At 42.0% G+C, this 19,757-nt stretch overlaps 1 protein-coding gene across 1 annotated transcript; it reads right to left on the reverse strand.

Annotated features, from left to right (window-relative positions):
• Window positions 1–810: 810 nt before the first annotated feature.
• On the reverse strand, window positions 811–9,521 carry H3-3A (H3.3 histone A). Its single transcript, XM_074989876.1, has 4 exons — window positions 9,394–9,521; window positions 7,731–7,885; window positions 5,629–5,782; window positions 811–1,455 (listed from the first exon to the last, which is right to left on the reverse strand). The coding sequence occupies exons 2-4, from the start codon at window positions 7,856–7,858 to the stop codon at window positions 1,327–1,329; spliced, it is 411 nt and encodes a 136-aa protein (XP_074845977.1). The 5' UTR covers window positions 7,859–7,885; window positions 9,394–9,521; the 3' UTR covers window positions 811–1,326.
• Between the last annotated feature and the right edge of the window lie 10,236 nt (window positions 9,522–19,757).

Genomic DNA, 19,757 nt, shown 5'->3' on the forward strand with positions numbered 1-19,757 from the left:
CGCCAGCAGCTGGGCTTCAGGCAGGAGCGGCACTCGCGAAATCCAACTTTCGCAACAGTTCTCAACACAGAACCCTCGCGAATACTGAGACCCTATGATACTATTTTGAACAGGTAGTAGGAATTACAAGCAAGTGTGCTCCCAACAGGGACAAAGATTTGTCTCAACAAGAACAAAAAAAGGCGCAAAACAAAGCAAACATCACCTAATTCACAATGAGGGTGGGAGGGATGGAGAGTCTGAGGAGGGGAACAAATTCCAAAACTATCTTTTGCCTTGGATTTTGTTCTAGGTTCTTTTGATTATGTTTTGCACAGATTGAAGGCTTACTTCCAGATTCCGCAAGAAGGCACAGGTTTAACCTGAAGTATAAAAGTCAAATTCCCAACTTCTTTAATATATAGTGAAAATTTAGAGCTCTTACCCAATGATTTTCTTCTTGGTTTCCACACTGCTTCCACGTCCATCTCTTTACCTATTTAATACATTTATCAGAAAGTGATGCTTAATCCTGATGTGATTAGAGGCTCAAATCTGTCACTTTCCTTCAACAATGAACTTTATTTTCATTTTAAAGAAGCACCTACAGCAGCTCATGTGAGAACACACTCTTATGGACCTAACCTAATGTTAAAACAATGCTAAAAATGTTACTTTTCCGTATTAAAACTGGTGGAGGAAGAGCAAATCAGCAGCAAAGTTTTCCAAAAGTCTACACATTGAACACTGTATCAAGGACAATCCAAATCGGTTTAAAAAAAAAAACAAAAAACTAAAAACAAAGAAAAAAAACAAGACTAAAAGCAGGAGTTGTTTAATGTATTTTAATAGCAAACTTACAAGAACAGCACAGAAGACAGACGACATTAAAAACATGTACTTGCATGTAGGACAACTCAGTTAGAAAAGTATAGCGAATGAATGGAATCTACTGTATGATAAAAATGCTACAAACACCATTTAATTGCCATTGATAAGAAATTTACTTGTTTTAAAAAAATCCAAATGCTGGCATTGTCCAGAAAAATTTGACAGGTTTATTTATAATTGTTATAAAGTTGAAGTGTTGATACTTGTTCACTGAAACATTTTTGACTGCATTAATGCTTTATGTCCCCGCATTTATATTAAAAATCCACACACAAATGAAAATGGAAAAAAAAAAAAAACTTGCCAATACCCGATTCTGTCCCCTATGTTTTCATTTGCAACCATATACTTAGGTACCTTTTAACCCCATGGAAAAAAAAAAATCTAACGTTCATTACTACCAATAACAGGAAGAAGAGATTTGTATTGAGAAGGACAAACCCATCATAGTGGAGTTTAGGCACGCTCTCCACGTATGCGGCGTGCTAGCTGGATATCTTTTGGCATGATTGTGACACGTTTGGCATGGATAGCACAAAGATTGGTATCTTCAAACAGGCCAACCAGGTAGGCTTCACTTGCCTCCTATTACAGAAAAAATGAAGAGTTAGAAACTGTTTACACCCAGCACATAAAAGTATACAGGATCTCAAATAACCACAAGAAGGCTGTTATCTATGAACATACCAACAGTTTAGTATTTTCAGTACTGTGGGAGAGCATCTCTCCCTTCCTCCCTACAAACAGCATTGCATTTACTCCATTAGATAAAGATTTTCTGTATCTTTGGCCAAAAAAGTTTGGTATGCCAGTGCTATTTACCTGACATTCTCTGGAAAATGATTAGAAAGACACTTTGAGCAAAATGTAAGATATTAGAAAGTATTATAGCTACAGCAGTACCACTACAAACTAAAGAAATATCTAATCATTTTCAAAACATTTTGGTAACTTAAAGCCCACTACAAGTTGAACCTCTCTAGTCTGGCACATTTGGGACCTGACCAGTGCTAAATGAGAGAATTTGCTGAGCCATGGGAGGTCAATATTGTCTAGCAGCATTATGAACACTTCCACTGCTTACTGGGCTCCTAGAAAACATTTGGGGTAAATTAGAGCTAAATAACAGCACAGAACACAGAGCTAGGACTGGTAGCTGCAAACAAACTTTATGGGACCATGCGAAGCTTGGTCACACCCATGAAAAGTGCATATCCAGACAACTAAAATCATGACAGGCTTCGGCTATTGCCGGATGAGAAAGTGCTGGATTAGAGAGGTTTAACTTGTATTATGATTAAGAGTGCTACTGAGTTTAGTGTAACAGCTTACAATGTTTGAAGCAAGCAAGAGTCTGAATTCTACCATCAAGTAACCTTCAAAGTTCGCTTCTAAAATACACAATACAGAAACCAGTATGAAGGCCACACAGATGTTCCACAGCTTCTATACCTGTAAAGCAAATTTGGTAGACCAAGTTTTTATACACTATATAGATGCTGACTCTTCTTTTGACCTGTACTTGTGAATGGAATAATAGGACAACTGCGAAAGGTGTGTCACAACAAGCAAAAGGGGTACTTAGGCTCCCACATCACCATTAGCTTAACCTTATAATCCATGTGCAAACTGCCAATTATCTTTCTTCACCAGGATTTTCACTTGAATTAGTTATTTCAAGTTCAATACACAGGTTTTACTAATGACAAGTCTTAACACATGTTAGCCTAATAGAAACCCAGATTCTCTGTTGTTAACATATAGTGAAGCGGTCAAGTTAAAGTCTATGGGAGAAGGGAGTGCACAACATAGTCTCAATACAAATTAGCCTACATTTTAATAGGGATTTTCAGTCATGTTTACAATAAGACAAATGAGCCAACAGGATTAGAAAAATAAACATACATTTTTTTTGCAGGGCAAGGTTTGCCCCTAGACTGTGCACTAGAGTAAAGCAAAGGTTTTTATCCTGACTCAAAAGGAAGAAGTGGAATGTGTCCAGATTGAAATGTTTTTCACAACCTTAAGTAAATTTGCAAAGGCCAATCAGTTAATTCTAGGTAAAAATCTCATGTAGACAAACCTAAGACTTTTGAGAATTCCCCACTCAGTTTTAAAAGAGCAGCTTTAAAAGCCTCATGCCACTATCCCACAAACACAAACATGCTTAAGCAAATGAAACCATACTGAAATCAGCAGTTAGGTTAAGCATGTTTGAGTCACAAGCCACAGATCTCTGCTTTAGTAATAAAGTAAAATCTTTTAGAAATAAGCCAACCACTTGACCATTTGTTTCAGAGGGGCAGCTGTATTAGTCTGTAGCTTCACAAAAAACAACACAAGTAGTCCTGTAGCACCTTAATTTTTACAATGACAAAAGGATGTGTAATATGGGGAGGATAAACTGACACCCCAAGCTGCATAACTCAATCTTCAGAAGCTCAAGAGTTGGGATGTGCCTGTCAGGGCTCAGAGGGGGAGATCTTGAGGCTTATGCCCCACGGAAGAGGTCTCTGTCCTGTGGGGAGGGAGGGCTCAGGACTTCAACACTGCAGGAAAACCTTGCCCAGGCTTCAGTCCCATTCCTGATCAAGTCCTGGCAGACAAACTCCATGGGGCGGAAACCCTGAGAATTCCCTCCCTATTGGGCAGAAGCAAGAAGTAACACATAATGAGCATATGGGCTCACGACCCTCCCCTCCAATTTTTGCCCAGGTGTGCTGGTGCCACCAGACCTCCTCCTTGCACAGCTGCTGCTGGAACTAGCAAGCTGTAAGCGGTGCCCGGGGGGGGAGAGAGTGTGGGGGAAGAAAAAAGCGAGACTGGCAGGGAAGAGATTCTGCTTCTCCAAGCAGATCTGTAGAGAGGGGCTACTGGGAGGGGACATGCTTCAAGCTGTTGGGGAGCATAACAAACTTAGGAGTTCTCCTCCCCAACTTTCAATGGGCACCAACTCTCTCTGGCAGAAGTCCCGAGCGTCACTCCCACCCATCCCCTCCAGTCTGGTAGGCAGAAAATGAAGGCAGATGTTAGGGTGCCCCTCACCATGAGCCTCACTGAACTATAAAAAAAGAGTTGCCTACAGCTTGTGAGCCACAGTTTGGCCACCCCTGCTATAATATAATTCTATTAGCAGCATTATCCAGCTATGTGATTAAGTTACAGCTATATTAAAACTCAATATTGAAAACTGCCAAAGCATGTTTGTGCACAAAGGTAACTAAAACAAAAAAACAAAAACAAAAAAACCTATTCAGGATTTAAGTTGCCCAAATAAATTCAAGATTAGGATCAATAAAAAACTACCAATTCCCCAATATACTTTGCAGAACATAACTGAAATGCTAGCAAATCTGCAGTTATTATTCACTGTTATACTAAATGTATTTTAGGCAAGTTCTAGTCATCTCAACGTGCTCTGTGGAGGGTTTTTTTTTGTTTGTTTTTTTTTAAAAGTCTCCTGAAACCTAAAATTAAAAACATTCAGATTATCTTCTCTCGAAGTGCTTGGCTTTCAAAGATATTAACTACATAATTTAAGTGAGAGGGAAGGAATAGTTTTCTCAGCTCATTATGAGTAAAGTACTATTTCTGCATTTGGTAAGTTAGAGATTTTTATGAGAGCTATTTACATTTTTAATATATTTATGCCATTTTTATCAAGCTGTTTCATTAACTAGATTTTATCAAATTATGACTCAACAACAAGTTAATTACTTTGGATGAGTTGAATGCCAAAGCATCAATTCACCTAGAACTGAACTGGTTGATGCCTGTTTCTGGAGTCCGCCAATCGAGTGAAGTTTTGACTAACCATAGAAACAGCACAGCCAATTACACGAGTTATGGAACTGACCTGTCACATTCTTTCTCCCACAGAAACAAAGGCAACACCATTGCTCTATCAGCTACTACACTGAAGAAAATATTCTTTTAAGTCACTTCCATGTTTTACTAACATAAGGACACCTATATAAAAGTTACTGCAGATTAATTTGTGCACATATCTACAACAATATCCCAGGAGTTCCACTGAAGTCATGATGAATGGACTTCCTCGATCAGCCCTTTTCAGGAATTTAAGATACTCTTGAGAGATAATCTGTTTACACAATTTTTTAAAAAGATTATTAGTGGTTTCAATCAGAGATGCTTCTTTAGGTCATTGTGATGTTTTAGATCGAGGCAAGCAAAGTAGGGGGAAGGCCTCCTGAGGGGGCCGTGCAATTTTGTAAAGGGGGCACAGCACAATTGGCACTTGGTTATCAGGCTCATCCATCGCATTAAAAATGTTGAAATGTTACTGTTTTTATGTCTATGTATTCACATATATGTGCTGATTAATAAGGTTTTTACATTCTATATGCTTAATTTTCTTACACATGCCAAAAAGGGTTTGGAGTTTTTTTTGCATATGAACATAACCAAAATTTCCACTGGTTTATAGTACATTAGACAGGTTAGGGGGCCCTGCTAATTGCAGGGACGAAAAGTGAAGCATGACACGAAAAGTTTGCTCACCCGTTTTAGATCTTTGCATGAGGAAACACCAGCTAACTCACACTGCTCAAACTATTGGGAAACTACACAAGTATACAGGAACATCACTTTACCACCCTCTGAACATGAATACAGATGCATACAAATGTAAGCAAAATGATGACTGCCTTGAGTTTCACAAGCTCGTCTACAAACAGCCACACACAAAACAATTTAAAATTAGGCCTAAAAATAAGTTCTTCTTCCTCTAAGTTTTACCTGCAAAGCACCAATAGCAGCGCTCTGGAAGCGCAGATCTGTTTTGAAGTCCTGAGCAATTTCACGCACCAGACGCTGGAAGGGAAGTTTGCGGATCAGAAGTTCAGTAGACTTCTGATAACGTCTGATTTCACGGAGAGCCACAGTACCCGGCCTTTTAATTAATAAAAAAAAAAGTTAACATTTATATATTCCATATTATTTTCAAATATCAATACATGCTCTTCTAATCTGAGCTAGAAACTGTTTGGATATGCTCGCTTTTAAAAAAACTAAACACATCCCACTATTTAAAACAACAAAAACCTGACTTGTGAAGGCCTGATCTCATCCCTCATTTGTATACAGTAAATCGTCAATTTACACAAGGGTTCCATTCTCGCAAACCCTCACATAACGAGAATTTTGCAAGAGCACCTGGAGCTCCTTTTTTAATGTTAAGACCTGGGGTAGGAGGGGGCAGTTGGGGATGGTTAAGCCTGGGGCTAGGATTAGGGCTGCAGGCGGGTGGGGGAAGGTTGAATTGGAGCTACATGGAGGGAGTGGGGCGGGGAGCAAACCAGGGCTAGGAGCATCCACAGCTGCTGCTTCCCCAACGCGTGCGCGCGCGCGCGCGCGCGCGCGCACACGTGCGCGCGTGTGTGTGAGAGCCAGAGCTGTGCACGGATGGTGAGCAGGGCGGGGAGGGTGAGTGGGATTTTGACCTGCACTTCTCTCATGTTAATGCGAGTTAGATGCAACTTGAAATTGTACATTTTGAGGGTTTACTATATTGGTTTCAACAGGCATTCCACCTATGGATAGGTAACAAGCCTTTTCTTTGGCCTAAAAAAAGGCGTACAACACATTAACTGTTTTACACTAACAAGCTAACAGTGTACACCAGGCAAGTTATAATGTTAATGTGAGTTACCTGGTCAAATTAAGTCATACTCTCTCTCCCGAAGGATCTACCTCATCTGACTATCTCATATCAAAAATACGTCCTTCCTTCTTACTCCCACCAGCGCCCCCCCCCATAGCTGTGATCATAAAAATGGCATTGAAAAACCATCATGTCCTTGGTTACATTTTATCCCAATAACTTAAAATCTATTCTTATGAAATTTTCTTACATTAGTGTTTTATCAAAAAATTTATGTTAATACCATCTTTTTGCACACACACAGTTCATTTCTGGCATCACTGGACATATTTAATTTATTATGCAAATTCTGGTGGGGGGGGGTTGGCTTAAGTTACTTCCTGATTTGTAGTATTTATTTCCACCTTTCTCTTATCATCTGTGTGCGCTTTACTAAAGCACTCTTAAAATATGCATTTGCAGTGTTTCAAGATTACATTAACTTAAATGCTGTTCTGCTCTTCTTCTCAAAAGGAAACACACACATTTAATAACTAATTACCATCCCTAAAGATGAACAATCGTATGTAAAATTCTTGACTGTGCAAAGATCCTTCCGGATGAAAGAGTTTATTACAACATAATTGTCAACAAGAGATTTACCTGTAATTCTAATCTATTTCAAGTCTTCATTTTAGGTTAACTGAACATAAATTTATTTGCAGAGGTTCTGCTTATATGCAGACATGTTCTGCCCTCTAATGGTGGACTATCTTAACTACAGTGTCAGTTCATTAAATAACAAAATAGCTAAATAATAACAGAATTGTATCAGTCAAAGTAAATGACCAGTTCTACGCATTAATGTTCCCGTCTACTTCTATTACATTACTTTAATTAAAAGACAATTCACCAAAGTGCATGTACATTTGGATGACATTTTTGTATTTAAACCTTAAATTGTCTTAATTCCATAAATATAATTTAAAATTCATTATCTAATCAATAAGCCTGTAATCACCGCTGATAAATTGAAGCCACAGTGCAAATGTTCAACATAAAACATATTGTGGATTATTTAAAACTTCTTCAAAATCAAGTAATGAAATAATGACAGCATTCTAGAAATCAACCTGACCATGAATTAAAATGAAAACCACCCAAATTCGCCCAGTGAAAAAAGTTCTGCTCCGATAAACATTTCCGATTGGTTAAGGGGATGCTGCATCACATGCTTTGTCCCTGATAATTTCTGTACCTGTAGCGATGAGGTTTCTTGACCCCTCCAGTAGAGGGCGCACTCTTGCGAGCCGCTTTCGTAGCGAGCTGCTTCCTCGGTGCCTTACCACCGGTGGATTTGCGGGCAGTTTGCTTGGTACGAGCCATGTTCCTGCAAACTTCTCTTCCTTACACCTACCGGTAAAAAAAATTACCATGCGATCACACACTGCAACAAATTAGCCACTAGCTGAGATGCTCCGGAAATGAAGATTTCTCTTTTACACCTTAAAAATATTGTCTAACAAGAATCAAAAGACATACAACAGTGAACAATTAAAATGATCCTGATACCTCTGTGCCATGCAAACGCCACACTTCTCACCACAGAAATTCAGACTCTAGGTAACTGCTTGCCTCATTCAGCCTTGCCTTTCAGCTGCTGAATTAGAAGAAAGCAGACTATCTGAAACACCCCACCGGCCTAATTTATCTAATTGAAAAGCAATCAAGTATCTGAAAACCTCAGATTATTATTAAAATGCAGCTTCACCCAAGAATTAGCCAGGAACGATGCAGCAGCAAAACCTAAACAGGTCGATTCAAACAGATAAGAGCTTATTACTGCCCCCTCTAGCGCTCCCCCATCAGCTGAAAAGTGCTACAAATATCACTTGAAAAACATTGGGGGGTTGTATCCGATTTATAGTCTGCATTGAGCAAAAAAAGCCCTTTTTCAAAACAGTGAAAAGGGGGAAAGTAGACAAGCTGCCCCTCGATGCTTCCTGAAATGCAACCTGCCCATCGCAATCGCTCAGCTATACCCGCAAATTAAAAACTAAATAGACGCAAATTGGTATTTATTCTGCAAAAGAAAAGATTCTGACTTAAGTTCAAGAAAGCAACAAACTTTTCGGGGGGTTGTTTTTGGCACTGCCTCTGTCTCTTTCTGTGCAATGCTTTTCCAAAGACTGCCTCGCTCCCAAGCGCCTCTCACTGGCAAACTCATCTCCCAGACCCGAACAAAATGGAAACAATCACGAAATGCAGCCCTAGTCCTTTGGCAAAGAGGGAAAAAAATAAAATGGAAAAAATAATGCAAAAAAATACAAGGAACTCTAACCCGTGTGGGTGCAGATCAACTGGGAATGGGGGAAAAGTTTGCTACCGAAATGTAAAAAATTGCATTGAGTTGGGGTTGTTTCTTTTGCAAATTTCTTTCCTTTTTTATTGTTTTTTATGCAATAGGAAAAAAATATGGTCGGTGACCAGAGAAAAGAGACAAGATGGTGAAGCTGAGCAACAACTGTGGGGAGCAGGGGAAGGAAGGCAGGAGAGTTACCCTGGGCTGGCAAGTGGCTCCTCTTTGCAGCTGCTTCCCAGCCCTGATTCGGGGAGATGTTGGGCTCAGGAGGTAGCTAAGGGGCTGGGGAGGATGCTGGTGAGGGTTTGGAGTGGGGCTCCGGGGGGTTCAGGGGGACAAATATCGAGCGAAGAGGGGCTGGGGGTGTTGGGGAAGGGAGCAGCTCAGGCTCCCTGGCTGAGCAGGGGAAGGTGGCGAGGGGAAGGAGGACTCCAGATGCTACCGCTTCCCAACAGCGATTTCTGGCCCCCAAAAGTTGGTGCGGCGGGTTCGGGGGCGTCCCAGGGGCCCCCGACGGTCTGGGGGCGCGGGGAGTCCGGAGGGAGAGCTAGGGACTTACCCCCGTCCGCTTGGGCTGAGAGCGGCTGCCGTGCAGGGAGGGAGGAAGCGAGGAGGAGCTACAGCTACTGCTGCTGGCGGCGGCGGCTGAGAGCACAATTGAAAGATGGCTGACTCGCGAGGGCCGGCCCCGCCGCTCGGCCCCGCCCCCTCCCGCTCTGGCCACGCCCCCTCTTCCGCCAAGTGGCCAATGGCGCACAATGGAGGGAAGGCTTGGCCACGCCCACTCCCCTCCTTCCCTCCCTCATCAGTCTTCCCCCCCACTCCAGTCCCCTTGTGAGCCGTGCGGTGTGTGTACAAACACAAAAGACACGCCGCGCGCGAGAGAGGGATTCCCTCCCCGCCTCCCTTTTCCCGCGAGCTGAGCGTGAGGCCGCTCCGGGGACTCCGGCGCCTGGATAACGGCCGGGCGCGAGCAGAGCCCCTCCCCGCCCCAAAGGTAGACAGCCCCGCGCTTCGCGGGCCCCGGTCCCGTCTCCACCGTGCCCCATGAGCCCCCACACAGCTGGCCAGGGCCATGCAGCAGTGAGGGGGAGTGCAGCCTCTGACAGGATCAAATGCAAATGTTGTTGGTGTTCCTGGCTCACCTTTGGGGCACGCACCGGCTGGGTCTCGCAGGTAGAGGCCCACCTCTATCCACAAACATAAGCCACAGAGCTCTGATAGAAGGCAGATACAGGGCCCAGCCGTGGACCCATTGGGCCATGGCCTCAAGCTCAAATGGGGCCTCAGCTTCAGATGCTTGTCAATTTCTTGGTGTTTGATAAGTTTCACAACTTGTTTTTATGCACATCCTTCAATAATTAGTGCATTTGCACAGGAGAACACTACAAAAGCATTTGTTAAATAACAAATACTAAAATTAAGCCTCACTCTATGACAGATAGGGGCCTCAAAAGCTACAAGTGTCCCAGGCCTCGCCGGACCTCTGAGAGGGCCTGATTGTAGATATGGGCAGTTTTGCAAGGCTCTGTCTACTCACAGGCTCCTACTGCTCAGTCACTGCAGTGTACAACAGTGCAAATATTGCAGCCCCTGGGCACTAATGTAATTCATACCTCTCCAGGGGGCTTTAGGAAGCCAAGTCCAGTCCCTGCCCCAAAGCACACTGTCCCAAGCACAGAGGTGGTTTCTTAGGGGTGACAGTCAGGACATTTATAAACTTTGACAGTGCTCAGATCTGCAGGGCTGAATTAGTTCAGCTCCTGGAAAAGCATTTTAGGGAAATTGTAGGTATCTAGTTCAAACACAAAATAAAATCCTGTCATGCACTTAAGTGAGACTTTCAGAATCACTTTAAAGTTGAAGAATTCTCTTTTTGGGATGCCTGAGACAGGGAAGGGATTACTAGTGAGAAGTCCCACCTGGAAAAGATTTGTGAGGGAAAAGGGTTAAAAGGAACGATCTGGAAAGAGTAAGAACCAGAGAGGGCACTTGGGAGGTTATTCCAAAATGAAAGTGTGGTTGTGGTCAGAAAACTGATCTGATCTCTGTTTTCAGAGTTATACTTCTTGCCTTATTATTTAATGAGAACATGCACTTTATCTTATATTTTTGTTAAGTCAAAGCTGAAATGTCCATGGGAGAGTGACCTGATTTCTAGTGTGACTTACCCATCCTCAACAAATTGTAGCTGCAGTGTCAGATTCTGCATTCAGTTACATTTGTGCAATCTAATTGTCTTCACTTACACAGATATAAGTAAGTGGAATCTTTACCAAAGCTGATGTGAGAGCCAGAAAAAATAGTGACTCTCTGATCTTAGGATGAATTTTTGGAACTGGCAGTTAGAAAAAATATATAATTTTACTTGTAAACTTTGGAAAAATCAATAGAGAAAACAAACCTGTTATCCTCTGATATCATGTTTAACAGTCATTTTTAAAGAACTGAACTTTAAGTGGTAGCAAAAAAGAAGGTCAATAGTAAATAACTATATATTGTAGAATAGACGACTATTTGAATATGATATAAATACAATATAAAATAATAAATGCCTGGCTCTCAAAATTTACATGATTACTGGTGCAGTACAGACTTTGATGACCAGTTAACCAGCACAGACAATTATTATATGAGAGGAAGTGCCCAGCCAAAGGGCCATTATTGCTGGCTTTTTCATAGGTAGGATTTGACTCTGCAGTCTTGATTAACATGAGTAGTCCTATGAATTTCAGTGGAAATCTACAGAACTGAGCTATTCAATTACAGTCCAGTGAGCAGGGGGAAACTGCACTCCATTCTCAACATACCACTAGGTTTACTATAATTTGAATTAATTACATTAAACTATGCTTAACCAAACAGGCCCGCTTCTCGTAGTTGTCTACGTGTCCATTCCCTTGAAGGTGGAAAAGATGTCTTTGGGCAAAGACAGAATTCTGCCCCAGCTCGGATGGTATGTATCAGGGTGACTTTAGCAACTAACCCTCTGCTTTGCCTTTGACTTGCTTTGTTCTAGGAGGAAAAGCCACTGAAGTAGTGGTATTGAGACATGCTCTGGGGTTGGGGGAGTGAAGAATCACCAACTATTTTCTGTATTTTTGTTGATAACAAACTGAGCTGGAAAATACCCAACCAGCTTTCAGACTTAAAGTGGGAAAAATCTCATTTTGCCATGTGAACTGAGACTTTAATATGGGAATCATCAAGGGGTATTAAACATGGGTTACCATGATGCCACTAATAAGCTGCGTCTACACGTGCACGCTACTTCGAAGTAGCGGCACCAACTTCGAAATAGCGCCCGTCGCGTCTACACGCGTCGGGCGCTATTTCGAAGTTAACTTCGACGTTAGGCGGCGAGACGTCAAAGTCGCTAACCTCATGAGGAGATAGGAATAGCGCCCTACTTCGACGTTCAACGTCGAAGTAGGGACCGTGTAGACGATCCGCGTCCCGCAACGTCGAAATTGCTGGGTCCTCCATGGCGGCCATCAGCTGGGGGGTTGAGAGATGCTCTCTCTCCAGCCCCTGCGGGGCTCTATGGTCACCGTGGGCAGCAGCCCTTAGCCCAGGGCTTCTGGCTGCTTCTGCGGCAGCTGGGGATCTATGCTGCAGGCACAGGGTCTGCAACCAGTTGTCAGCTCTGTGTATCTTGTGTTGTTTAGTGCAACTGTGTCTGGGAGGGGCCCTTTAAGGGAGCGGCTTGCTGTTGAGTCCGCCCTGTGACCCTGTCTGCAGCTGTGCCTGGCATCCCTATTTCGATGTGTGCTACTTTGACGTGTAGACGTTCCCTCACTGCGCCTATTTCGATGTTGGGCTGAGCAACGTCGAAGTTGAACATCGACGTTGCTGGCCCTGGAGGACGTGTAGACGTTATTCATCGAAATAGACTATTTCGATGTTGGCTGCACGTGTAGACGTAGCCATAGTTATTGTCAATAATCCTTAATCCAGTTTACTTCAAATTACAATAAATCAAGTGACCTGGATATATAATAAGGCCTATACCGAGTGACTCTTTTTATTGTGTTCCTGGTTCCGCCATGAAGTAGACATGCTTTTAGATGCCTTTAAAAGAATGAAATTGGAAATTGCATTTATAATATGGGAAGATGTATCCTGTGGCAAGTTATGTGATTGGCTGGACATCCAGGAAAAAGGCCAAGGCCATGGTCTATAAGCAGAGAACTGGGGACTCTGGTTTTCAAAATCTGATTTTTTTCTGAATACCTCCTGCCAGATACACATATCTCTTGGGCTGTGGCCACACTAGCCTCTCCTTTCATGGGGTCTGTGGTGGTGTGGCACTTTGGAATATGCTAATGAGGCACTTCCCAGAATATGTAGTGCCTCGTTGGCATAGTGGCGGTTGCACGTGCTTCGGAGCTGCTGGTTTTGGAACACATGCCACCTGTGTAGTCGGGAGCCTTTCTAAACAATCCCTGATTTCGAGCACCCTTTCTGCCCTGGGCCATTTCACAAGGCCACCGGCTACATGGTTGGCGTGCATTTGGAAGCTGGCAGCTTGGAGGTGGGCATGGCTCCCATTGTGTTAAGGAGATGTTGCATGTTCCAAAGGGCCACATTGCCATGACCTTTCTTGGGGGGGCGTGGCTGGTGTGACCACAGCCGTAGAGATGGAAGGAACCTTGAGAAGTCATTGAACCCAGTCCCCTGCACTCACAAAAGGACCTATCACCATTTTACAGATTTTTTTTTTAATCTAACCTGCCGCAGAACCTTGAAGGGCCTCCTCATGCACCGAGCTCCCAACCCTGGGTTTAGAAGGCTGATGCTCTAACCACTGAGTTATCCTGCACTCCATGCACAAAACCTGGACACTTGGGGTAACTTCCTGTTTAGACCTGCCTTCTCTACACCACCCTGGAATTGAGCTCCCCTTTGCAAATATGCTGAATTGTATAATTTTCTAGACTGTAGGATTATCCTTAATGAAAAATTAGCAATGCAGTTTTTCACTATTCCAGTGGGCAATAACAACAGTGCCTTAGCCAAGTTTGAAGCTGCCAAAGCCCATCTTTAAATGGGTGGGATAACAACGCAAATGACAAGTAATGACACTGCCTTAGCTGCCCGAACCAGTGTTTTTAGTCAACTAGAAGGGAAACCATAGTGTCATGCTGTCTAAGGTGGCTCACAACTGTGTGCAAATCTCAGGTCACAAAATTGGGTAGACACCCCAAACTGATCATACATTCTATAATTAGATTTCACCAATCCAGTAACAAAAGTGTGGTCCTGGATCACTGTATCATTGTGACCAGGGAGCCACACAGAGTCCACGTAGACCTTTCAGCCTGTTTGATCTTAATGATTTCAAAATAAAGCCAAAAGTCATATCACACTAGATTCCTCACAATTTCAAAGAGTCAGTGTCTTACCTAGGTCAATGGATACTCTCACACCGAAGACAACTCTGGCAGCCAATTTCTGTAGTAAACTCAAGATTCATTAAGAAAAAGAAACAAATTATTGAGTCTAAAGCAGGTAAAATATATTACCAATTGCATCTAAATTTGTAAGTCCAAAATAATAGCAGAGATGTAGTAATCTGCTAGTTTCCCATAAGTCTCTCAAGGTTACCCAAAATAACTTTGGGGATCTCTGCTTTGTATATGGAGCGCTTCCATGTGAGCGTCCAAATGGTTCAGAGATATAAGCCCATTCCCTGGAATCTATTCTTATAGTTCCTTTCCATGAAGGCACTCTGGCCTTCATTCACTATTCCAGTGGGCAATAATAACAGTGCCTTAGCCAAGTTTGAAGCTGCCAAAGCCCATCTTTAAATGGGTGGGATAACAATGCAAATGACAAGTAATGACACTGCCTTAGCTGCCTGAACCAGTGTTTTTAGTCATCTAGAAGGGAGACCATAGTGTCATACTGTCTAAGGTGGCTCACAACTGTGTGCCAATCTCAGGTCACAAAATTGGGTAGACACCCCAAACTGATCATACATTCTATAATTAGATTTCACCAATCCAGTAACAAAAGTGTGGTCCTGGATCACTGTATCATTGTGACCAGGGAGCCACACAGAGTCCATGTAGACCTTTCAGCCTGTTTGATCTTAATGATTTCAAAATAAAGCCTCTCTTAGTATTCAAGATATACACAGTCTAAATTGTAATGTAATGGCAGATAAAAAACTTTCATTAGTTTACACTTCATCTAAACTCTCATTTTCATACTAACATTTAATCTATGATTAGTTAAGTACAGGTATATGCATCATGTAATGTAACAGCAATCAACAAGAGTGCTCCTCCTAGTGAGGAGGGCTTTAAACTAGGTTCGACGGGGGCAGGGGAGCAAAGCCTGCAGGTAAGTGGAGAGCATGGATACCTGGGAGATGAACTTGAAATGGGAGGGAGTATGGGCTACACTGCAAGAGTAAAAAGAGGGTCAGGGCAAAACTGGGAGGCAAGACCAAATCAATGTCTGACATGCCTATATACAAATGCAAGAAGTATGGGAAATAAACAAGAAGAATTGGAAGTACTAATAAATGAAGGGGCATTATTAAGGGCCCAAAAGCAAGCTATCCTGCTGCGTAGGAAAGATAGAAAACATAGCAAAAGACTGCCTTGGCTTAACCAGGAGATCTTGCATGATCTCAAAATAAAAAAGGAATCGTATAAGAAATGGAAACTAGGACAAATTACAAAGGACGAATATAGGCAAACAACACGAGCATGCAGGAGCAAGATTAGAAAGGCTAAGGCACACAATGAGCTCAAACAAGGTACAAGCATAAAAGGAAACAAGAAGGCTTTTTACAAATACACTGGTAACAAGAGGAAGACCAAGGAGAGGGTAGGGCCATTGGTCAGTGACGAGGGAGAAACAGTAACAGGGAATTTGGAAATGGCAGAGATGTTTAATGATTTCTTTGTTTCGGTCTTCACTGAGAAATCTGAAGGACTGCCTGACATAGAGAATGCTAGTGAAAAAGGGGTAGGTTTAGAAGTTGAAATAAGAAATGAACAAATTAAAATTTACTTAGAAAAATTAGATGTCTGCAAATCACCAGGGCCTGATGAAATGCATCCTAGAATCCTCAAGGAGCTGATAGAAGAGGTATCTGAGCCTTTAGCAATCATTTTTGGAAAATAGTGAGAGACGGGAGAGATTCCAGAAGACTGGAAAAGGGCAAATATAGTACCCATTTATAAAAAGGGGAACAAGAATAACCCGGGAAACTACAGGCCAGTCAGCTTAACTTCTGTGCCAGGAAAGATAATGGAGCAGGTAATTAAAGAAATCATCTGCAAGCATTTGGAAGGTGGTAAGGTGATAGGGAACAGCCAGCATGGTTTTGTTAAAAACAGATCATGTCAAATCAATCTAATAGCTTTCTTTGATAGAATAACGAGCCTTGTGGATAAGGGAGAAACGGTGGATGTGGTATACCTAGACTTCAGTAAAGCATTTGACACGGTCTCACATAATATACTTATTAATAAACTATGCAAATACAGCTTAGATGGGGCTACTATAAGGTGGGTGAACAACTGGCTGGACAACCATACCCAGAGAGTAGTTATTAATGGTTTTCAATCCTGCTGGAAAAGTATAACTAGTGGGGTTCCGCAGGGGTCTGTTTTAGGACCAGTTCTGTTCAATATCTTCATTAATGATTTAGATATTGACATAGAAAGTACACTTATTAAGTTTGCAGATGATACCAAGCTGGGAGGGGTTGCAACTTCTTTGGAGGATAGGGTCATAATTCAAAAGGATCTGGATAAACTGGAGAAATGGGCTGAGGTAAACAGGATGAAGTTTAATAAGGACAAATGCAAAGTGCTCCACTTAGGAAGGAACAATCAGTGTCACACATACAGAATGGGAAAGGACTGCCTAGGAATGAGTACAGCAGAAAGGGATCTGGGGGTTATAGTGGACCACAAGCTAAATATGAGTCAACAGTGTGATGCTGTTGCAAAAAAAGCAAACATGATTCTAGGATGCATTAACAGGTGTGTTGTGAACCAGACATGAGAAGTCATTCTCCCTCTCTACTCTGCGCTGGTTAGGCCTCAGCTGGAGTATTGTGTCCAGTTCTGGGCACCGCAGTTCAGGAAGGATGTGGAGAAATTGGAGAGGGTCCAGAGGAGAGCAATGAGAATGATCAAAGGTGTAGAGAACATGACCTATGAAGAAACGCTGAAAGAATTGGGCTTGTTTAGTTTGGAAAAGAGAAGATTGAGGGGGGACATGATAGCAGTTTTCAGGTATCTAAAAGGGTGTCATAAGGCAGAGGGAGGGAACTTGTTCTTCCTTGCCTCTGAGGATAGAACAAGAGGCAATGGACTTAAACTGCAGCAGGGGAGGTTCAGGTTGGACATTAGGAAAAAGTTCCTAACTGTCAGGGTGATCAAACACTGGAACGAATTGCCAAGGGAGGTGGTAGAATCTCCATCACTGGAGATATTTAAGAAGAGGTTAGACAGATGGCTTTCAGGGATGGTCTAGAAAGTGCTTGGTCCTGCCATGAGGGCAGGGGGCTGGACTCAATGGCCTCTCGAGGTCCCTTCCAGTCCTACTCTTCTATGATTCTATGGCTTTGAATGATGCCCTGTCCTGTTCTCCCAGACAGGAACTCTGCTTCTGGTGGAAATGTGGTGGAATTCCATGATGTTATAGGTGGGGGGAGAGGTGAGAGAAACCATTAATGTTGTCTTCTGCTCTCAAGGTGCAATCCGCAGCTACTTTTCCTTCTCACACACCAAAAAAAAAAATCAGGAGATAATAAATGAAAGAAGGACCTACAAGCAAACCCATGAGCAAGGAAAAAGAGGAAAGTGAATGTGCACGTACCAATCAGGTCTTACAGCCGTGCTGTTGTCCCGCTGTTGAACTGAAATATATTTAGGACCAAATTATACCTTCAATTAACCAACCATATTGAAGCCAAAGTTAATCATATATGAGTATTTGAAGGGAGAATCTGCACCAAAATCTTTCCATTTTCTTTAAATGCTTTACAGTTTCTTCTTAATTTCTCTTACTTATTAATGTAACTATTATTCTTTAAGGCAACCTGTAAAAGAAAGAAAAATGGATTTGTACCTCTTCACTTCATTGGCTCACCTGGGATTCAGGTTACCTCAGGAGATTAACCCATTCCCTGCACTCATTCATGACACTGAGCATGAGAAGTTTTATACCAAAAGGAATTTTGAAGGTAATATTATGCAAGAGAAAACTGGGGTAAATTAAATTAACACAGAGGAATGAAAATCAGGGCTCCTGAATTCTAGTTCCAGTTCAAGATTATCACTGTTTTGCTATGTGTTTGAGCAAGATGAATACCCATCATTATGGCTTCAGTCGTGCAAAGACTTATGTGTGTGCTTTGTTCCACTGATGCCAAGTTTAACTTTACACTGGTCCTGTGTGCACCTTCCAGGCTCCCTCTAACATCATCACCACACACACACACGCACACAAGTTTATCCTGCCATTGACTTCTATGAAGTTGTCTGTACCCTCTGATCCTTCCTATGGAGGCCATAGAGCTATGATATCCAACACACTAGCCACTAACCATGTGCGACTACTCAGCTGATTGAGTGTGGCTAGTTGGCTTGAACAGAATAATGTGTCTAATTTGCTGTAGCAGTAGCTGATTCAGAACTGGCTGGATGCCACTGTCATAGAGCATGGAAGGACAGTGAGTGCTATTTGAAGCAGCATTAACTATCCCTACTTTTTACATGGCTTAATGGCCATGTGAATTTCCTGTGAAAGAGAAAGTGATTTCTACACAGAGCAGAGGACAACTCACATAGCCACATCCCCTCCACAACACCACCTTGTTTTTGTAACATCTTTGCTGCCTGCCACACAGCATGTTACAGAGGGAGCACAGAGTTCATGACATGCGTGATCACCCACTGCTTGGCAAATGTATTGCAATCTTTGGTTTTCAAAGCTGATTTTATATACATATCATCCAATGTGAAAGTCTTGTATATCAATATTCACTGTACTGGGGGGAAAAAAACTAAACTTTAACAGTACAAAAGAATCAGCATTCCTAAAACACATTATAAATGTCCCAGACAAAATAATGAGGAACTTTTAAATAGCTGTGATTAGTTTTACACCCTATTTCCATTTCCAGTGTCTCTTTGATTGGCCTTAAAGTCCAACATGTTCATGCTGCTTTTATTACTGACGGACTCTCTCTTGTCCAGCAGCACCTGTGGTCCAGCATGATTTTAGTTTGCTGAACAACCACTTATCATAAGCGTGGCCAAGTTTCCTTCAGTCCCATAAAGTTTGTTTACAGCCACCACCCCTTGCTCTCAGTGTTCTGAACTGTTATTTAGCTCTAATTTACCCTTAAGAGCCCAGTAAGCAGTGGAAGTGTGGGTAATACTGACAGACAATATTGACCTCCCGTGGCTCAGCAAATTCTTTTCTTCTGTACCAGTCAGGTCCTGAAGGTGCCAGATTAAAGAAGTTCAAGCTGTATATGTTAAATTGTTTCATTGTACGGTATGGTGAAGGATAACTGACTTGAATAAACACTACTACTATATTTTTAATACATCTGTGGGCCTGCCCTCATCATGGAAGTTGCAATCTCTTGCTAAAGAGCTCAACTGACTCTCTAAATTTGTGCATTTTGTTTTTCTTTCTTCTACATAGCATTATGCTTCGAAGAAGATTTTAACATATTACAGATGTTGTATTGATGCTCCTTCTGTAATATGGTAACATTCCACTAATTAGGAAGTTCTACTTATTATATTTTTCTTTAACATTTCTGTAAAAAAGCCTAACATTGTTTTCTTTCTGATATTTACCTGGTAAGATTTATAACCTTGTTTAAAACTTCCTAAACAAATATTTTTTAGAAACCCACACACTTTTATTGAACAGGGC

The sequence above is a fragment of the Carettochelys insculpta genome, chromosome 3 (genome assembly GCF_033958435.1).
Source record: "Carettochelys insculpta isolate YL-2023 chromosome 3, ASM3395843v1, whole genome shotgun sequence".
In the NCBI taxonomy this organism is placed as follows: domain Eukaryota; kingdom Metazoa; phylum Chordata; order Testudines; family Carettochelyidae; genus Carettochelys; species Carettochelys insculpta.

Coding starts and splice junctions, on each gene's coding strand:
- H3-3A (XM_074989876.1), bottom strand. CDS start 7,858: ATGGCTCGTACCAAGCAAACTGCCCGCAAATCCACCGGTGGTAAGGCA. Junction 5,783..7,730: donor AAGAAACCTCATCGCTACAG/GTACAGAAATTA, acceptor ATTAATTAAAAG/GCCGGGTACTGTGGCTCTCC. Junction 1,456..5,628: donor CTGCTATTGGTGCTTTGCAG/GTAAAACTTAGA, acceptor TTTCTGTAATAG/GAGGCAAGTGAAGCCTACCT.